General features: G+C 48.2%; 1 protein-coding gene across 1 annotated transcript in view; it reads left to right on the top strand.

Annotated features, from left to right (window-relative positions):
- The first annotated feature begins 834 nt into the window (after positions 1 to 834).
- Positions 835 to 21,519, top strand: part of LOC123347176 (transient receptor potential cation channel subfamily C member 4 associated protein) — a 74,778-nt gene continuing 54,093 nt past the window's right edge. The window contains exon 1 of the mRNA XM_044984552.1: positions 835 to 1,014. Within this exon, the coding sequence (XP_044840487.1) occupies positions 886 to 1,014 (129 nt within the window). The 5' untranslated portion in view covers positions 835 to 885. The remainder of the gene's footprint in view (positions 1,015 to 21,519) is intronic.

The following is a 21,519-nucleotide window of genomic DNA, read 5'->3' on the forward strand; positions in this document are numbered from 1 at the left end:
GCAGTCTGAGTTGTGTGTTTTTGTGGCATTCCGTTGTATTGTGCACTATATTGCAGTATGGTTTGTGGGGTATTGTATTGCAGTGCTCTATAGCGAGTTGCAGTGTTGTGTGCTGTATTGCAGTGTGGTTTGGGTTGTGTTGCAGTGAGGGATGTGTTGTGCTGTTGGGTGTTGCAGTGAGGGTGGTGTTGTGGTGTTACAGTGAGGGCGGGGTTGCAGGAAGGGTTAAGTTGCAGTGTTGGGTGTTGCAGTGAGGGCAGGGTTGCAGTGAGGGTTGTGTTGCAGCGTTGGGTGTTGCAGTAAGGGTGGTGTTGTGGTGTTACAGTGAGGGCGGAGTTGCAGTGAGGGATGTGCTGTGCTGTTGGGTGTTGCAGTGAGGGTGCTGTTGCAGGGTTGAAGAGAGGGAGTGGTGTGTGTTCCAGTGAGGGTTGTGTTGCAGTGAGAGTGGTGTGTGTTCCAGTGAGGGTTGTGTTGCAGTGTTGGGTGTTGCAGTGAGAGTGGTGTGTGTTCCAGTGAGGGCGGTATTCAGTGTTGGGTGTTACTGTTGCAGTGAGGGTGGCATTCTGAGTTGCCCTGCACCGTACCCTCTACAGCCCTAGGCTGGAATCTGGAGAGAGACCCCGGCGCGTCCGAGCACACGTGAGTCCTAGACGGTGCTAGTGCGCATGCGCTCCATGTCCCAGGCTGGGTCGGGACTAGGTTTCCCAGCGGCCCCCGGGCGGGCCGGCGCTGCCCCTCGCTCCTCCCGGCCCTGCAGTGCGGCCGGGGCCCGGCGGGTGGCGCTGTGGGGAGGCCTCTGCGCCGCTCCGTACAAAGCGCTGGAGGAGGGGGGCGCTTCTTCCTGTTTGTCTCCGTCCGATCCGAGGCCGAGCGGCAGGAGCGGCCATGGCGGCGGCGGCGGGTCCGGGGCCCGGCGGGGGCGGCCGGCGCGGAGCCCGCAGGGGGGCGGCCAACATCCTGGCCCAGCTCCGGCACGGGCAGCTGAGCGGCCGGGGCCTGACCCGGGGGGCGCAGGTACCGCGGGCCGGGCCGGGCCGGGCGGGGCGGGGGCCTCGCTGGCGGGCAGAGGAGGCCGCGGGTCCCCGCACGGGCGGGCCCTGTCGGGCTGGGTGGCGCTGGAGGCCTGTCAGAGGGGCCTTGGGCTCCCCCAGCTCGTGGGGTCCAGGGCGGGGCCCAGCCGAGCCCTCCTGCCTCGAGCTTGCCCAGTTGCCTGCCCCTGGCCTGGCGCAAGGGCCAGCCTTGGAGGCCTGTTCCGGAGCAGCCGCTCGGCTCGGCTCGGCACGGCACCGACGCTTCCTTCTCCCGCTCCCAGCCCGGGGTCGTGGCTCTGGCCTTGGCTCTCTCCTCTGCTTGGCCTCGAGCCTTCGCACCGTCTGTGAAGGTGGAGATCGCAGAATCTAGCCCGGGCTGGGAGGGGGCTTGGCTTTGCCGCCCGGTTTTCTGTGCAGGTGAAGTGAAGGTCTCTGATTCCCCTGCTGGATGCAGGATTCAAATTCACCATTGCCAGGACTGGTTCTTAAATTCTCTCTTGGGTACTTTACATCTGCCCACTTGGAAGACTCTTGCCTGGTTGGGAGGCCTCTGGTTCCCTCCTTGCTGGACTCTTCAGCGTATAGGGAGACAAAGTGGGTAAAGAAGAGCTCTGTGGCAGCTTGAAAGCTTGTGTCTCACCAACAGAAGTTATCCAATAAAAGATATTACCTGCCCCACCTTCTCTCTCTAATATGCTGGGACCAGCATGGCTGCCACAACAGTGTATATCTTCAGCATGTAGGTTATCTTGAGGGCCTTACCACAGCTGTTCTAATGGTGGAAACTAGAGGAAAAGTCAAAAGTGCTGAGCAGCAAAACTGTAACTAGTATCAGAGGGGTAGCTGTGTTAGTCGTTATCAACAAAAACAACGACGAGTCCAGTGGCACCTTAAAGACTAACAGTTTTATTTGGGCATAAGCCTTTGTGGGTAAAAAAAACACATTTCTTTAGAGGCGTGGAGGGGGGAGAGGGATAGTTCAGTGGTTTGAGCATTGGCCTACTAAACCCAGGGTTGTAAATTCAATCCTTGAGGGGGCCATTTAGAGATTTGAGGATTGGTCCTGCTTTGAGCAGGGGGTTGGACTAGATGATCTCTTGAGGTCCTTTCCAATCCTTATGATCTATGATTCTATGAAATCTGTTAGTCTTTAAGGTGCCACCGGACTCCTCATTGTTTTCGTGAAAACTGTAGCTGAGTTCTTATTTGGTGGCAGCAACTGAAGAAGCAACCCTCAGTGTCCCCAAACTCTCAACCACTTTTCTGACTAGTTCTTTGGCCTTCCAGGGACTAGGTTTTCTCCCATGTCTGCTTTCTGGGTCCATCTAGCACTGCAAGTCAGCAGCACTACAAACCTCAGCATCACCTGTAAGTGAGGAGAATGAACTTATTTTTTGTGACTTGCTTTCCCTTTCCCTGCCACTAGGCTATTTGTGTAAAAGAACTGGAGGAGAAGGGCAAATTTTCCCACAACATAGAAATGCTGTTCTGCAGTAGCATTTTGGTTGGAAGTGGGTATGGGTAGCTCTCTGTTCTGAAGAGAAATGAAGCCCTGCATAGAATTATGATTTAATATGTTAAGCACATTATTGATTCAGTTGGCACACATGACCTGTTGACTTTAGTTCTGAGTAGAACTCTGGTTATGCACCTATTGAGTAGGAGGCCTGTTTGTGTGTTCTGTTAAAATAACACTGATCTTGACACTTTGAAATCACTTCACTGTTGGTCTCATGGACTATTGAGAGTGAAGTCTGTTTCTTGACTGGGACTTTGCTTACTCTGTGTGTTCTGTTTTGGAAAGCAGTGCATGGGTGCTGGGCTGTGAGCTGCTATTAATATAAAGAAAGTAGCATTTATTTTGGAGGAAAATATGAAGAATTGTATGGACTTTGCAGACTGAGAACTTATTTTTGCTATTCTGGCAAGCCCTTCCTCCTCCTCCTTTTCTCCCTGCCCCCTGAAGTAGAAATAACAGCAAAAAAGGTTCACTGTTTTGACTGAGCCCTGGTTAATGAGACATGGCCTCTACACTTAACTTTTTTGCTGTTGGGAGGGGATTGGGACAAGAGATAACTTCAGAGGAAACAAGTATTTGTGTTTAAGCACTTTTGGCCTGTCCAGGATATTGTCCAAACTGAGTAAAATGACTTTTCACCAGCTTTTGCTTTTCTTTAAATTAATATGCTAACAAAATATAACTTTGACATGGCTTCTTTAAAGTGAGTTTTTATTTCCACAGATCGTTTCATATCTGTAATACATTCACGGTCTGAGTCATGCCTTGTGCTGTGTTCACCACAACTAATCTCATGTTATACAGATCTAAATAAATGATCAGGTGTGCATGTAATAAAAGAATGCACAGCAAGGTGTTTTGTCACTTTAGATATCTGTACACCTTCACTTTAGCCCCTCTCTCTGCACATAGCTGAGAAGTGCAGATGACAACATTAGTGCATTTTTTGTTGTTAATGCTTGTATAAAATGTTTGATTAAATGTCTGTGTGTGTATGTGACTAGACCTGTGCAATTACCCGCAATATTTGGTCAGAACCTTTCTGCAAGCTACATCACTCCTTTTATAAAACTCACTTTCTAAAATGCTTTCAGCATGACTTGGCTGCATTGAGAGGCTTAAAGCTGAAGGCTGAGAGCTCCCACTGCTTAAGTGCCACAAGAACACTTCATTAAATTACTTGGATTGAGGGAGCAGTTTAATTGCTTGACAGGTTATGAACTGTATAACTGGCACAGGATTAGAACTTAACTATGACATTAAAAATAATTTTAGTGGTGCAATGTTAAATGCCTGTGTACACTTGCTTGGAGCTGAGAGATATTCAAGCAAGTGTCATAATCTCATAACCTGGCATGTATTTCTTTTGTGTCATGGCAAATGTTGTTGAGGCTCTTTTATACTCATGGGTTTTCACTCTATTATGTGAAAGACTTCACCAAAACAGTTGAGTTCACCAAACAGGGGCGGAGAGAGGCGGGAATCACTGTTCTAATATACTGTCTGAGTTTCTCCTCAGTCTCTGTGGGAAGTCCATGTGTAAAGCACTTGGGTGTCAGGGCCAACTCCAGACCCCAGCGCGCCAAGCGCGCGCTTGGGGCGGCATTTTGCCGGGAGGGCGGCAGGCGGCTCTGGTGGACCTTCCGCAGGCACGTCTGCAGGAGGTCCACCGGAGCCGCGGGACCAGCGGACCCTCTGCAGGCATGACTGTGGAAGGTCCGCTGGTCCCGCGGCTCTGGTGGACCTCCCGCAGGCACGTCTGCAGGAGGTCCCCCGGAGCCGCGGGACCGGCGACTGCCAGCGCGCCCCCCCGCGGTGTGCCGTGCTTGGAGCGGCCAAATTCCTAGAGCCGCCCCTGTTGGGTGTGACTCCTGTTCTGTTTGTTTGGACACTTATTTACTGCTTATAAAAACAATCTTTAGGTGCCTTTTAATCAGTTAAAATTCCACTTTATCAAAGTATTACAAATATTTCCCAATAGACTAATTCATTTAGTTCTTAAACCCTCATCTGAGCAGGCTTCTCAATTATCCTTCCCTCCCCTCCCCAGAGCCTCAACTCATCCACTCCTAGATGCCTGAGAGAGATAGTTGGCTTTGCAGGTATATGGAAGGCTAACTGAGCTGGGCTCTGGCAACTTGAGGGCGGAGATGAATTTTAAAGTAAAGGATAATGGCTCAGGGGACATTCTTTCCTGTTCATAGCAGAGAAGCTCCATGTCAGCTGCCTCCACTGACTGTGGGTAAGGCAGTACAGCAAGGGGACAGGACCTGGTTACCTAAACCATTTAGAGCTATATAGGCCAAAACCAACACCTCTGATTCCATCTAGACACTGAGAGGCAGTCAGTAACCTTCCTTGAGCATCTCGTATTTGCTCTCAACATGAAGCTCTAATTAGTAAATGGAGTCCTGTATTCAGCACTAGCTTCAGTTTCTGGGCAAGATCCAGCCCTGCATAAGAAACAATATAGAGGCCTAGTCTAAAAGTAACAAAGGCACAGATAAATGTCGCAAGATCTGAATGCGGAAGGTACAGTCGTTCTAGTCTTACCGGGAACAGATGGAAAAGCTTGTCCGGCTGCAGCTGGCACCTGAATATCTAGCAGCAGTTGGGGGTCTGGCAAGACCCCTGAACTATGGACATCCTATAACAAATGGTTGTCACATTTTCTCAGCAAGAGTGCTGATCTAATTGCTGCCAGTTCTTCCTGGCTACTTCTCAAATCTACTGACATTATCTCTATCTTATCTGGATTGAGGTTCAGCCAGTTAGCCCTCATGCGGGCAGGCACCAATCACCAGTAAGAGTCTAGGTCAGTCCGCTGTGCTGCATTAGTAAGGTCCTAGAATAGAGACATAGAGCAAAGTAGTGCCAGAAACTCAAACAGAATAGACCCTGTGTTTGTTTTCTCAAGTCTTGCCTCAGTTTGAAACAGATTTTCTTGCTGTGAGGAATTTTTTACTTGACGAAAAAGTGAGTGCTAATAAAGTAAAGGAACCCGGATAAATTATCAACCCATCAGAACAGTTCCACTGTATGCATCTTTTCCTCCACCCTAGCATCTGCCAATAGACCTTTATTTGCCTTCTGTACAGTCATGGCATAACACTGGGAACATTTTGTTGTAATTCATCAAACTTAAAACATGACTCCCCTATCAGTGTTCTAAAAGGCTCTCCTCTTCCTTCATCTGGTGCAAATAATCTGTAAACAGTGGTGTAATGTGTGGGTGAAACCAGGAGAGAGGTTGCCTAGGGGCCTCTCTCAATAATGATGGAAACAATGTCACGTAAAGTCCAGCCAGGTCATTCACAGTGGTCTGTTGGCAATACATTTATGTTCCCTCAGCAGTCTCTGAGAGCAGGCTATCAAATTGGTCTCAAACCCTACAGGACTGCCAAGATCTAGCTGAAACAGTTGGAATGAGGTTCAAAAGGAGTCTATCCTCTATCCATGCCATATGATCAGCTGCTACTGGGAATAAAGTCTCCAAACTGACAGTGCCATTCTTATCCACTTATCAAATCCCTCACTCCGAAAGAAAATGTTTAATTCCTTAAAAATATACATATGGATCTTGCCACTACATATTATCAACACTCTGTACAAATCTCTTCTCCCCTCTGCCCCAGCATCACCTAAGATTTTTTTCTTCTGAACAGTCTTTTCAATCCCATTCAAGTATTGGCCCTTTAAAAAAGGGAAGTTTCTTCACATCCACATCACTCACTCAAAAAGCACAATTACTGTTGCAAATCAACAGCCTCGCGCAAGTTCATGCAAAAGGGAGGGATCAGGCTACAGACAGAGGAGCAGCAGCGACTCCCTTGTAGTCTGTCTTGGCTGTAGCCTGAGGCCTCTGACAGCTTCTTCTTCAGGCTGCTCTTCCTGGTGGTTAAGGGACCTGGCTGGGCCCCAGTGCAGTTGCTGTTGGTAGATTGCTGCCTCTTCAGGATTGTGGGCATAGGAAGCCTGGGGATGTGCTTATGTATGGCAGAAGGGAGAGCATGCCTGATGGCTATACCATGCTCTAGAAGTGCTATGAAATAAGTGCTGGATGTTAGTACTCTTATACTACTACTTTATTTAGTATGCATAAAAGTGAGTAAAAAGGGAAAACTTTAGTCAGTTTCAAGGTGCTGGTAACAACCTCCTCCAAAAGTTGGTCACCTCAAAGTGAGGCACAAGTCCAGTTACTTTGTGAACCATTGCTGTTGCCTTATGCTAATCCATAGCAGAGTATGCATGTCCAGTGTGGGAATGATCCATCTATGCTAAGGAATTAGACCCTGTTCTGAATGACAGTTATGGAATAACAGGATGTCAAAAGCCAACACCAAAGGATAACTGGTACAGGCTGGCATTGCACTACCTGATATCAGGAGGAGGATAGCAAGCCAAAGGAAAAGATCATGGCAAATGGAAGATCCAAGGCATCCATTATATAATCACCCAGGAGCAATCAAATGCTTTAAATCACAAAAGAGTTTTATAGCCAGTGTAGTGCCTTTGGATATGCCAGCTGGCAAGGCATGACTGTGGTTATGGAATGAAAGCCTACGCGCAGTTGGATGCGCTGAAATAGATCTGGGAACCCTAGGAGGACATTCCCGGAGGGGCCGATACAGGCTTGTCAACGTGGCGATGCCTGAACTGCCTGTGCATGCAAGCAGGCAGATCAAAGACTAATATGATCAAATGGGGCTACTCTAATGACACGAATATATATGAGTGCAGTGAGATGCAGACTATGGAGTACCTGCTTGTTTGTTGACTCTTTGGGGAGCTCGTATGAAGGAGGACCTCGCTGCAGCGACGGAAAGAGCCATCGCTTGTGCACAGTTCTGGTCAAACATCTAGTTTGTGACAAAGGCACAAGAAGAAGTTTCAAGGCAGTAAACTTTCCAATTTCACTGTCTGTGAAAACAGTCAGGGACTGAAAGGTAAATTAACCAATGGGTGGGGTTGTTTTCTTTAGAGAAAACATACTAGCCTTGGTCTGAGCATTAGAATGTCTAAACATCAATGGCCTTTTCTGCAAACTATCGCAGTTGGCTCAACACTGAAAGCTACTGTAATTAAGGGCAATATTCTGTAGCTGCTGTGCACACAAAAACCCCATTGTCTTTAGTGGGTTTTCCACGTGAGGAGCAGCTGGAATATTGGATCCATTATTCATCTTGAAAGGCAGACTCAGACTTTTCAGTGATAGTCGGTTAGCATCAGCTCAGGGACAGCTGGGATTGGCAATCCAGCAGAAGAGAAATCTCCTAAAAGGTTCAGGCACTGAGCTGCTTGTAATAATGAAAACTGCTGCACAATATGACACTTTTGGTATAGGTAAATGTAAAAAGTACATTGCTAACATTTTAAAAGAATCTTTTGTATAATTAAAAGTAAGAAGCCACCATCTTGAATCTGACATGCAATAGTATAAGGCACGTAGGCAATTCTGCATACAAGAGCATGAGAGGCAGGTGTTTTTCAGTCTTTTCTAAAGTAAAGTAACTTTTGAAAGAAAAAATAGCATTGTGTTATGATAGTGCCTGTACAAACACATAGTAAAAGGCAGTCCCTTCCTTGAAGAGATTAGTTTAAATCGACATGGCAGACAAAGGGTGGATGGGGAAACAGGCCCAGAGAGGTGAAGTCACTTGCCAACAATCATTCAGTAGGTTAGTATCAGAGCTGGGAATAGAGCCCTGGTCTCCTGAATCCTAGTCCAGTGCCCTAGCCACTAGATTATGCTTGCTCTCAAGTAATAGTAAAAATTAAGACTGCTATAAACATGTAACTCTTTAAAAGACCGATGAGTCCGGTGGCAGCTTAAAGACTAAGGTGCCACCAGACTCCTCGCTGTTTTTGTGGATACAGACTAACACGGCTACCCCTCTGATATTTAAAAGACCGAAAGATGTATTACATGTAATCTTAACAGAATTTGGAAAGTCTCTTGCAGGTTTAATGCTCTCATACGTTGAGCTGCCCTACTGGAGTCCCAGTTATATTATTGTCAATAAAACAATCTCCGCTGTAATTGAGACATTTCACCATTATTTATGGACCAGCAGTTCATCCCTGTTCACTTAAAACTCCTCTGAAAATCACTGCGTAATCCTGATTTAGTATTTACCATCTCTGGTGGTAAATTGAAGTGGGCGGTCTTGTTCACCCTTTCAGTCGAATTATAGTTCTTTCCGCAGAGAACATTGTATTGAGAAAAAACAGCCAAGTTGACTTTGTCGTTGTTAGTGATTGGAAAAGTACAAGTAAATTAGTCATCTCAGTTGACTGGGCACTCCCTAAAATAATGAATAGCACTCCTCTGGCAGTTTTCCAGTGAGTGCTTGCTAAGGAACACTAGTCTACCCAGTGAGGGGATAGCTGTGTTAGTCTGTATCCGCAAAAACAACAAGGAGTCTGGTGGCACCTTAAAGACTAACAGATTTATTTGGGCATAAGCTTTTGTGGGGAAGAAGTGAGGTTTTTTTACCCATGAAAGCTTATGCCCAAATAAATCTGTAGGTCTCAGTAAAAGATTTAAACGGTTAGTTGCACAGACATCAACATTCCCTTTTTCCCCCAAATAAAATGCTTAGAACGTATCAAGTTTAAAAAAAAAAAAACCTTCAAAAAGTTTTTTTCCTTATTTTTAAATGTGGAATTTTTAAAGAATGGAAAAGCATATCTGAGATAATCAAACAACCTTAATTTTGTTGATTAGTATCATCAGCTCTACATTCTTCTACAAATTTAAGAGAAGACGCTGTTTGAAAAGCTGATAGGTGAAATACTGAAAAAGTGGGAGACTTGGCATTTCTAAAGGGCTTCGACTGTTTGATGCGTCATCACCACACTAACTTTTTTGTTTTGTTTATATATATATATATATATATACACACACACACACACACACACACACGCTATAGTTTCAGGATCGTGGCCTAAGGATTCTCTCTCCAATGCAAGTTGCAGTGGTTAAAGGATGCTTAGGTGCAGTGATGAGCTGCCAAAATATTAACAGGTTCCCTCCTCCTCACCTCATGAGGGGGTCATGCCCCCCCAGGGGGTCATGCCCCATCCAACCCCCCATGTTTCTTGACACCCCCCCCAGAACCCCTGCCCCATCCAACCACCCCTTCTCTCTGTCCCTGACTGCCCCCCACCACCTCATCCAACCCCTGCTCCTTCCTGACTGCCCCTCCAGGACCCTTGCCTCCATTCAATCCCCCTGTTCCCTGCCCTCTGACCGCCCCGACCCCTAGACACTCCCCCACAACCCACTGAACTCCCCTGCCCTCTTCCAACACCCCCTCCCTTCTCCCTGCCCCCTTACCACACTGCCTGGGGCCGGGCCTGACGCTCCCCCGCCCGGCACCGGGCCGGCGCCGCGGGGCCTGAGCTGGGCCAGGTCGGAATCGCTCGGCTGGGACCAGCCCGAGCCGGGGGTGCTCGGCCGGGGCCAGGTGGAGCCGGACTGGGCCCCGGGTGCCGTGCCTCTCTGGAGCCCTCCTCACGTCTGTCCACTCCGCCCAGCTTACCTGCCTGCTCCTTGTTTCAGGCTTCCTGCGAACATTTGATTCGCGGGAAGCAGGGGAGCGGGAGGAGAAGGAGGGCAGAACGTTCGGGGAGGAGGGGGCGTGAGCTGGGGCCGGGTGAACAGCTGCCCGAGCCTTTGTTAAATTTAAAAGCTTTTTTAGAACCGTTTGTCCTGGAACAACCGGTTCTAAAGAGGCTTCTAAATTTAACAACCGGTTCCTGCGAACCGGTGCGAACCAGCCCCAGCTCACCACTAGTTAGGTGCCCGTCTTTTGGGAACTAGAGATGATAAAGCAGGGATAGGAAATAATGAGATTCCGTATAGAGGGAATGCAAGTTAATGCACATGGGACGCTGGGGGATAATCTGAAAAGATTCGCTGAAAGGGAAGAACATGAGAAGCAGGAATGGCTGAAAGAGACTTCAGCGTGATATCAGACAGCCAATCAGATAAATGTATTAGCAAAGAAAGTACAATTTTGAGTGCAAACACAGTGGCCCCTGTCACAGAGCAGAGGACAGGATAATCCCTTCATATGACAGATTGCACCTGGAATACAGCATCCATTTCTGGGCACTTTAACAATGCATTAGCAAATTAGAGTGAGTGCTGAGAAGAGGAACAGAGCTGATCAAGGACTTGATTTTAAGTAAATATTTTAAGGTTGGCCTGTTTCAGATCATCTGAAAGCTGCAAGTACTAATGATAGTCTTTAGGGTATTATAAATAGGAAGAATGGGATGAAATTAAAAGGAAATATATAATTTTGTTCTTAAAATGCCAGTTTTCAAAGCACACAGGGTGCTGAACATAATTTAGAAATTAAAACATAGGAATAGATTTATTTAGACGGAGTAGTGGGGAAAAGCTTCGTGACTGAGTTATCAGATTTTGGAATGATCTAAAGGGAAATGACGATGAACAATCCTGGGTGGGATGGATGACTGAGCTATTTTATAGCTCTGTGTTTTAACTACAATCTTCTCTAAAAATATTCTGCTTGTTAGCTTTCAAATGAAGCTGTAATTCATGCTTTCAGTTTTACACCGTCTGGAAACACAGAGCTAATATTTGATTAGGCATGGTATATAGAACAATATACAGCTAGCTGGCAATAAAAGCTGACCATTTTGAATTTTTCAGCCTAGTATGTGCCAACCTGAGCCGCCTCATACACCCCACACCCCTCCTCTGCCCCAGTCCCTTGCCCTGAGCCCCTTCCTGCACACCGCACCCCCTCCCGCACTCCCTCCCGCACCCCAACCCACTGCCCTGGCCCTGCATACAATTTCCCCACCCAAATGTGGTCCTCGGCCCAAAAAGTTTGCCCACCCCTGCCTTAAAAACTAACAGATTTATTTGGGCATAAGCTTTTGTGGCATAAGCTTTTTGGGGTTCACAGGTCCAACCCCGTATAGGTTAACAACCAAAACAAAAACCCAGTCCTTAACAGAGATCAGTGGTGGATTGGACCTTCTGACAGTAACTGTGAAGGGAGATAAGAGTTTGGAGAAGGTAGTGTTCTCGCTTGTGTTCCTAACACCTGCTAGTTGTTGACTACTGTAGACTGTTGTCATAGAGAGGGCTTTACAATATCTTCCACACTTTACAATAACACCAAATATTCTCAGACATAAGTAGTTTGGGGCCTAACATCATTAGCCATACTGAGAAGTATACTCTGTCATACCGTATGTAAACTGAATTGTAATTACAAATATTTAATTATAATTGGCACTAACAGAGTTTATTGCCAGTGTCTATCACCATTTTATTAAAGCAAATAGCTTGTTTCATTGATGTCATGGAGTATCCAACCACTGTCACAAACTCTTAATTCCTGGCATAGCTGCCCTAGCAGTTAGCTCAGACATGCCAGTTACACTTGGAAGTGTTCTTCATTCATGGTGAAAATATTCCTCTTTCACGCTGCTGTGCTGAGCTTGACCGAGTATGTGATTCTCGGATGTAAACTGAACTGTCTGCTTCAGTTCCTCCTTCAGCAACAAATTCACAATCAGATTATAACTTTTAAAAATAGTATCAGAGGGGTGGCCTTGTTAGTTTGGATCTGTAAAAGCAGCAAAGAATCCTGTGGCACCTTATAGACTAACATTAGGCCTGTGGCACCTTATAGACTAACATTAGGCCTGTACACTGTGATTGCTAGGCAGAAGTCCAATGGACCTCATGGCACCTTATAGACGAATGCATGCATCTGACGAACTGGGTATTCACCCACGAATGCTCATGCTCTAATATGTCTGTTAGTCTATAAGGTGCCACAGGACTCTTTGCTGCTTTTAAAAATAGGTTACCATGAGGTCCATTGGACTTCTGCCAAGCAATCACAGTGTACAGGCCTAATGTATTTTTTAAGATAAAGTTTGTCCCTTCAAAGGAAAGTGAGCTCTTGTCATTGTTCAATGTGTAATGTTCCCTTTTAGGTTACTGTTTTCAAATTTCTCCCTCAGACATATTGAAACTCTTTTCTTCTTAGCTTACTTCTATGCTAGTATCCACTCATGTAAGGCTTCTTGGAAGTTGCTCTTACAAAGCTCTGAAATGCTAGTTAACTAAAGCTTGAAAGCCATGAAATGTAAGCCTCTTGAACAGGCTTCTTACCTTGGGTTAAGAACTTCAATGAGAAAGGAGCCCTACTCTGTGTATGTTGGGGGAGGGGAGGACACTACAGGAGCGAATGCCTATTGGATTTCTAATTAGAGATGGAATTTTTTTCTATCTCAGGGCTTGGCTACACTTACAAGTTGCAGCGCTGGGAGTTACAGCGCTGGTCATGCAGCTGTGTAGGGCCAGCGCTGCAGTGTGCCCACACTGACAGCTACCAGCGCTGCAGTGTGGCCACACTTGCAGCACTTTCCAGCGCTGTATTGAGAGGTGCATTGTGGGCAGCTATCCCACAGAGCACCTCGTCCCATTTTGGCGCTGAGTATTGTGGGAAGGGGAAGGAAGTGTGCGGGTCATTCCGCTTCCTGTTTGCCAGCGCCCCGTGGTGCATCGCTTCACATCCCAGCATTCACTCTTTCCAGCAGCGTTTGGCGCCATTGTGAGTGTCTTTCTGTTTTACTCTCTGTGTGAATCGCGATTTCTGTGGCAAATGGAGCCCGAGCTGCTGAGGACTGTGCTGATGAGTGTCGCCAGCACAACACGTTTGGCAGTCGAGCTATTCCTTCAGCTCCAAAGTGACAGTGAGGAGTCTGACGATGATATCGATATCGATTCTCCTGCCGCGTGTGACACCAAAGTGCTTGTGGCATTCACAGAAATGCTCAGCACCGTTGAACGCCGCTTTTGGGCTCGGGAAACAAGCACTGAGTGGTGGGATCACATCGTCATGGAAGTCTGGGATGACAAGCAGTGGCTGCAGAACTTTCGTATGAGAAAAGCCACTTTCATGGGACTGTGTGCTGAGCTCGCCCCCACTCTGCGGCACAAGGACACAAGATTGAGAGCTGCCCTGACGGTGGAAAAGCGGGTGGCTATTGCAATCTGGAAGCTGGCAACTCCAGACAGCTACCGGTCGGTCGGGAACCAGTTTGGTGTGGGAAAGTCGACCGTGGGAATCGTTTTGATGCAAGTTTGCAAGGCAATTAATCGCATCCTGCTAAGAAAGACCGTGACTCTGGGGAGCGTGCAGGACATTGTGGATGGCTTTGCACAAATGGGTTTCCCTAACTGTGGAGGGGCGATAGATGGGACGCATATTCCTATTCTGGCCCCCCCCCACCTGGCATCAGAGTACGTTAATCGTAAGGGGTATTTCTCTATGGTTCTCCAGGCGCTTGTGGATCACCGCGGGCGTTTCATTGACATTTACACAGGCTGGCCTGGAAAGGTGCATGATGCACGCATCTTTCGGAACAGTGGCCTGTTCAGGAAGATGCAGGCAGGGACTTTTTTCCCAGACAGGAAGATCACAGTAGGGGATGTCGAAATGCCCACTGTGATCCTTGGAGACCCCGCGTACCCGTTACTGCCTTGGCTCATGAAACCCTATACAGGGAAGCTTGACAGGAGCAAGGACCGGTTCAACTACAGGCTGAGCCGGTGCAGAATGACTGTGGAGTGTGCTTTTGGGCGTTTAAAAGCCCGCTGGAGATGTCTGTATGGGAAGCTAGACTTGGGGGAAAGCAGCATCCCCGCGGTTATATGCGCTTGCTGTACCCTCCATCATAATTGTGAAGGGAAGGGTGAAACATTCAGTGAGGCATGGACCACCGAGGTTCAAGTCCTGGAGGCTGAATATGCACAGCCAGAGAGCAGGGCTAATAGAGAGGCCCAGCACAGGGCTACAAGGATTAGGGATGCCTTGAGGGAAGAATTTGAGGCTGAAAGCCAACAGTAATGTTTGCTGCCTTGCATGGGAGTGAATTGCACTGCTTACACTGTTATTCTATTATCCATAATAATAATATGATTTGCAGTGCCTCTTTCTTTACTGGGCTAAGGTATCTTTCACTATCTGCTATAATAAAGACTGTTTTCAAAGCCAAGAATTGTTTTATTGAAAAGAAAAAAACTTCCTTGACAGACAGACAGACACACAACATTTCATGAACACAAGAGGGCAGGGGTGTGGGTTGGTGAACTGTACAGTCACAAGTTTGCATATGTCCTGTCTGGATTGCTGTTTAATGAATCCTGCACTTCAGGGTGCATATACTGCATGGTGATGGGGGTTGAATGCAGAGGGTAAGGGTGGTAGGTATCAGGGCTGGTTGGTGAACGTACAGGTGTTGGAGGCAGCTGGTGGTGCTAAGAACATGGATGCTGGGGAAAGGTGGTTTGAGCTGACATTGGGGCACAAGGCAAAAAGCTTTGGGACGGGGGGGGCTGTGGGGCAGCACGGGACTGCTCTGCCTGCATGGCTACGATAGCCTGGAGAGAGTCCGCTTGGCGCGACAGGATCTCTAGCAGCTGGTTTGTGCTTTTCCTCTTTGCCACAGCGTTTCTACGCCAATGTCTCTGGCGGATCATGCTTTCCTTCTCTCTCCACTCCTTCAATTCTTTTCTCTCTGTAGCAGAGTGATGAAGAACAGTTTTCAGCATGTCCTCTTTGCTCTTTCGGGGATTTTTTCTCAAATTTTGAAGCCTCTGTGATGTTGAACATCTGGGCAGTCCAGTAGTCAAGGTCACTGTAGAAACACAGAAATGACAACATTTAACACGGGCAGCATTGTATCCACTATCTCCAGACATGAATTGTTACACTGAGGGAGTTCTCACTTTAGCATTCTTTTACCACACGCATAACACAACAGAAGCCACGAAATGGTGAGTAAGGGGTGCTTATATAGGGAGAAGTGGGGCTTGATTGATAGAGGGGAGCTGGTTGCTTCGGGTAATCTGGAGTGCTAGAGGGGTTGAGTGAAGATGCAGCTGCAGGGGTGATCTTATCTCCCTATCTCTTCACTAAAGAGTCTCCCAACATTTTTCACAGGAGTTAATCCTGGAAGATGTCTCCCTACTGCGAGTCACTTGGGAACAGCGGGAGGCTCTTCTAGAGCAATGTGGATTCCGCCCGGGACCCTATGCGGCGTGTCTGTGTTCAGAAATGGTCCCCCCACCACTGGCAGCAGAGTGGCGCGGACGCATCACCGTCACTGGGACAAGGGACACAGTGGCTCTGCCTATAAACCTGCGCAGGCATATTGCCCACGCTCTGGATGAAACTTTTGCTGAGATAACTGAAGCAGATTACCGCGACGTGATAGACCACATCAACGGGCTATTCCACATCTAGAGGCTGGCATGCATGCAGCCATAACCCCCCTTCCTCTCCAGAAACATTTCCACCCAGAAAATAAAAGCCGCTTACCGATAACCCACTCCTCTGCTTGTCCTTCTGCAACTACTGGCTGCTGCGATTGGGTACTTTCCTCCTGGCTTGAGAAGAGCTCCTGGCTGCATGCCTCCAGGGACTCTGGGGTGTCTTCCCCCATCCCAGGAGCTTCACTCGCGGTTTCCTCTCCCCCCCCCCCCGCCGCCTCCTCCTCCTGTCCCCCAGCCTGCTCAGAAGTGTCCATCGTTATCCTGGGATTGGCAGTGTGGTCACCCACAAGTATCTCGTCCATCTCCCTGTAAAAACGGCAGGTCGTGGGGGCAGCTCCGGATCGTCGATTCCCCTCTCGGGCTTTGTAATAGGCACTCCGCAGCTCTTTAACTTTCACCCTGCATTGTAGTGCGTCCCGATCATGACCCCTATCCAGCATGGCCCTTGATATCTGCTCAAAGATATCGTAATTCCTACGGCCGGAGCGCAGCTGTGCCTGCACAGATTCCTCACCCCAAACACTGATGAGGTCCATCAGCTCGCCATTGCTCCATGCTGGGGCTCGTTTGCCACGTGGAGGCATGGTCACCTGGAAAGATTAACTGATTGCACTCCACACCTGGCTGCAGCAAACAGGAAGGAGATTTTTAAAATTCCCGGGGCATTTAAAGGGCGGGTCACCTGAGGCAAGAGCAGTAGAGTGCAAACTGATGAGCAGAGTGGCTGAACAGGAATTCTGGGATACCTCCTTATTCCCTGGAGGACAATTAAAGCGCTGGTGAGTGTCCACACCTGCTGAGCAGCGCTGGATCACCAGCACTGCACTCCTATACCCCTGTCGGGATGGGTTTTCAGCCAGCGCTGCAACCAGGGAGTTGCAGCGCTGGTTGTGCCCTGCAAGTGTGGACGGGGTGTAATTGCAGCGCTGGAAAGCCTCCACCAGCGCTGCAACTTGTAAGTGTAGCCAAGCCCTCAGGAGCTTCAGTTCAGCTTGATAAGATTTAGTTTTGTCTGAAGAGCATGCTGTGGAAGTGCTGTCAGTGTGCTTGGCACTGTACTGTGCATACAGATGGAGACAAGGTCTCTGCTCAAAGGAGCTCAAGCCTAAATCAGATGCTGACAACAGAGCAAGGTGGAAAGCAAAAGTTCTGATTTGTGAAACAAAGTGAAATGCTGGAACCTCGGTATTGTGCATCAGAATGAAACCAACACCTCTTGGAATTTTTGTGGAAAAACAAGGGACTCCCGCCCTTGAATAGCCATAGGCCAGTGGCCATAGGCCATAAGTCCCTAACCTGGGATGTGGGAGACCCAGGTTCAGGTCCCTGTTTTGCCTGATTCAGAGACTGGTCTTGTATCTGGGTCTCCCACATCTTAGGTGAATGCCTTAACCACAGGACTAGTGGCTATTCTGGGGTGGGTGTCTCAGATGGTGACCAAAATTCCATCTTGGAGCAAAGAAACAGGTATTTCACTTCTGGCAAATCAGCATTTTCTGATGGAAAAGGAGGTCCTCAAGGAATCAATTCTGAAGCACTTAGAGGAGAGGAAAGTGATCAGGAACAGTCAGCATGGATTCACCAAGGGCAAGTCATGCCTGACTAACCTAATTGCCTTCTATGAGAAGATAACTGGGTTTGTGGATGTGGATGAGGGGAAAGCAGTGGATGTGTTATTCCTTGACTTAGCAAAGCTTTTGATATGGTCTCCCACAGTATTCTTGACGGCAAGTTAAAGAAGTCTGGGCTGGATGAATGGACTGTAAGGTGGATAGAAAGCTGGCTAGATCGTTGGGCTCAGTGGGTAGTGATCAATGGCTCCATGTCTAGTTGGCAGCTGATATCAAGCGGAGTGCCTCAAGGGTCTGTCCTGGGGCCTGTTTTGTTCAGTATTCTCATTAATGATCTGGAGGATGGTGTGGACTGCACTCTCAGCAAGTTTGCAGATTACACTAAACTTGGAGGAGTGGTAGATACACTTGGAGGGTAGGGATAGGATACAGAGGGACCTAGACATATTAGAGGATTGGGCCAAAAGAAACCTGATGAGGTTCAATAAGGACAAGTGCAGAGTCCTGCACTTAGGACGGAAGAATCCCATGCACTGCTACAGACTAGGAACCGAATGGCCGCAGTTCTGCAGAAAAGGACCTAGGGGTTACAGTGGACGAGAAGCTGGATATGAGTCAACAGTGTGCCCTTGTTGCCAAGAAGGCTAACGGCATTTTGGGCTGTATAAGTAGGGGCATTGCCAGCAGATCGAGGGATGTGATCATTCCCCTCTATTCAACATTGGTGAGGCCTCATCTGGAGTACTGTGTCCAGTTTTGGGCCCCAAACTACAAGAAGGATATGGAAAAATTGGAAAGAGTCCAGCGGAGGGCAACAAAAATGATTAGGGTGCTGGAGCACATGACTTATGAGGAGAGGCTGAGGGAACTGGGATTGTTTAGTCTGCAGAAGAGAAGAATGAGGGGGAATTTGATAGCTGCTTTCAACTACCTGAAAGGCGGTTCCAAAGAGGATGGATCTAGACTTTTCTCAGTGGTACTAGATGAGAGTAATGGTTTCACGTTGCAGTGGGGGAGGTTTAGGTTAGATATGAGGAAAAACTTTTTCCCTTGAAAGGTGATGAAGCACTGGAATGGGTTACCTAGGGAGGTGGTGGAATCAGGGAGAAGGGATGGTTGGATGGGGCAGGGGTCCCCAGGGGGGGCAGTCAGGAAGGAGAAGGGGGTTGGATGGGGAGGCAGGGGGCAGTTAGGGGCAGGGGGTCCGGGGGTGGTCAGGGAGAAGGGAGGGTTGGATGGGGCAGGTGTCCTGGGGGGGCCATCAGGAGGTGAGAAGGGGGGGGATCGGATAGGGGTCCGGAGCCAGGCCATGCATGGCTGTTTGGGGAGGCACAGCCTCCCCTAACTGGCCCTCCATACAACTTCAGAAACCTGATGCGGCCCTCAGGCCAAAAAGTTTGCCCACTCCCATCTAGGGCAATGGTTCCCAAACTTTTTTGGTCATGCCCCCCCATTACCTGGTCCGCCCCCCCCCCTGCCGGGGGCCAGGAGCTGGCGGCCTTGGCTGGGAGCCGTGGGCTGCTGTCGGGGCTGGAGCTGGGGCTGCAGCCAGGAGCAGAACTAGGGCTGGGCACATGGAGCTGAGGGCAGAGTGGATCTGGGTGGCGCTCCCTCCCCTCCCCCTGTGGGGGCTGGCCCAGGCACCCTGCGTCCAGTCAGCTGCCGTACTCCCAACAGGGAACTGACTGGAGTCTTGATGCAGTCCGGGGAGGAAAGTAGGGTTCCAAGCCAGGAACCTGGAGGGGAGGGCAGGGCAGCAGGGCTCCAAGCCGGGACCCAGGTGGGAGGGAGGTGCAGCCCAAGCTGGGAGCCTGGGTGGCATCGGAGCGAAGACTTGGCAGCAGCCAAGCTGGGCAGCAGGGCTTTTTTGTCAATTTTGGCTTTCTTGCCAACAGCCAATGTAAGTAATGCAGTGTTTACGTTGACACTGTTTCACCCTAACTACACCAACATAAGCCCTATGCCTGCCAGTGTACTAGGGCACTTACATCGGTGGGAGCAAGGTTGTAGCGTGTACATTGACATAGGCCAACATAAGCTTCCTTATGTCAACTGTGTAGTGTAGATCAGGCCTTATACCCATATGCGGTGGCACAGCAGCAGTGTTGCACTGTAGACATGCATTACAACGATGGGAGAGGTTCTCCTGTCACCATAGCTAATCCGCCTCCCTGAGAGATGGTAGCTAGGTTGATGGAAAAGTTCTTCTGTCAACACAGCACTGTCTGTGCCAGGAGTTAGGTTGGTGTAATTACATTGCTCAGGGATGTGGCTGGGTTGACGTAATTCCTTAGCATAGACTTGGCCTTAGATTGTAGAGAGCCAGGAAGGGAGGTTCAGGAAGTATTTGAGTGACAATTACCTGGTTGTAATTACCTTACACAGGCTAAGCCTCTGCCCCACACCAGTGTTGTGAGATCAGCATACCTTTTGAGCTGAAACCTTTTTACTAACAAACTTGCTGGCGTGTAGCTTCCAACCCTCAAAGTTTCAGGAAGTCTCAGGAATTAGCTGCTTAGTTTTGTACTGTTCTTCCTATCTAATGTATTATGGGTCATGCTGGTAGCGACACCTCTAGTTAAGGTTGCCCAGCATTTTCCATTGTAAGACCATGTTTTCAGTTGCTTAAACTTAGCCAAACTTAATGTTTGGGCTGAAATTTTCTATGCCAGATATCTGCTTCAGGCTGAATTTTGTTGGAAAACTTCAGCAAAAACAGTTAAGCTTTTTTCTCATAATGAGGTTAGGGAAAAAATCTTACAACCATTTTGTTGAGAAGCTCTAGCTTTGTAACAGAGACTTGAAATTTGGCAAGGGTGTCAGTAGGAATATTCCTGTAGTGTCAAGGATGGGGCTGTTTAGGGCAGTGCTTCTCAAAGCTGGTCCACTGCTTGTTCAGGGAAAGCCCCTGGTGGTCTGGGCCGGTTTATTTACCTGCCGCATCTGCAGGTTTGGCCGATCATGGCTCCCACTGGCTGCGGTTTGCCGCTCCAGGCCAATGGGGGCTGCGGAAAGGGCGGCCAGCACATCCCTCGGCCCGTGCTGCTTCTTGCAGCCCCCATTGCGGTGGATGATACTGAGTCCTCCACTTCCAGGTTCTAGGAAGCTTTGCTTCCTACTGTCTTGTGACTAGTTCTTTTTTGGTAATGGCAAGAGGGCTCAGGAAACTCTCTTAAAAACAAACAGCTGGTGAGTATCGAGTTGAATAAAGATTCTTTCCATCCCAGACTCTCCAGCAAGTGCTCTCTGTTGTGGCGTATACTCCTCCTGGAACTGAGAGACTTAGAAATGAGAATCTGTAGAAGGTTTCGCACAGTGAGTGTAAATCTGTACCTTTGCTGCAGGAGTATTTGGTGCAGTTTATAGAGGCTTTTCAGCATCCATTTTTCCCCCACTCTTCAGGTCCTAGTTTGTGAGATACCTAAACACTTGAAATTCCTCCATCTCTGTAATTTAAATCGGGAGATCTTTGGTTTTTTCCCTGGTATGTCTAATTTTGGGGCACTGCCCCTGTTAAAAAACCCTCTCAGCCTGCCAAGAACTTCCCCTCCCCACTCCATCCACTCAGGAAGTTGTCCACCCTGGGGAAGACTTGTATTTTCTCTGCTGCTATGCATCCCTACTGGAATCTGCATCAAACTGCATTCAGAATCTTCATAACCATTTCTTTTAATATCTCCTTAATCTCAAAAGTCTATCTTCAATTCTCCCCCCAATCCCTTCCATTTCTGGTTCGCTGGGATTAAGATCTTTAAATAAACCTCAATTTTTGACAGCACTTTTCTATTTTGGACTAACTGTTAGACAATAGTGTAAATTGACTCAAGTGCAGCAGGTTACAACGCTCTTTAGGCTTTCCTACAATGGATAGTTGACAAGGTTGGTACCAATCAACACTATCCAGCCTTTTGTTATTGAGTGTGGTCCCTCCTGCCATAACCAGCAGAAAGGAACTACTAAGAAAAGACGCTTATATCCCTGAATGAATTTGATTTCATAAACAGGCCCTTTTTCTACTCCTTGATGTGCAGTTAATGCTCAGTCTTGCAGAATGTGGACAGG

This window comes from Mauremys mutica, chromosome 13 (assembly GCF_020497125.1).
Source record: "Mauremys mutica isolate MM-2020 ecotype Southern chromosome 13, ASM2049712v1, whole genome shotgun sequence".
In the NCBI taxonomy this organism is placed as follows: Eukaryota; Metazoa; Chordata; order Testudines; family Geoemydidae; genus Mauremys; species Mauremys mutica.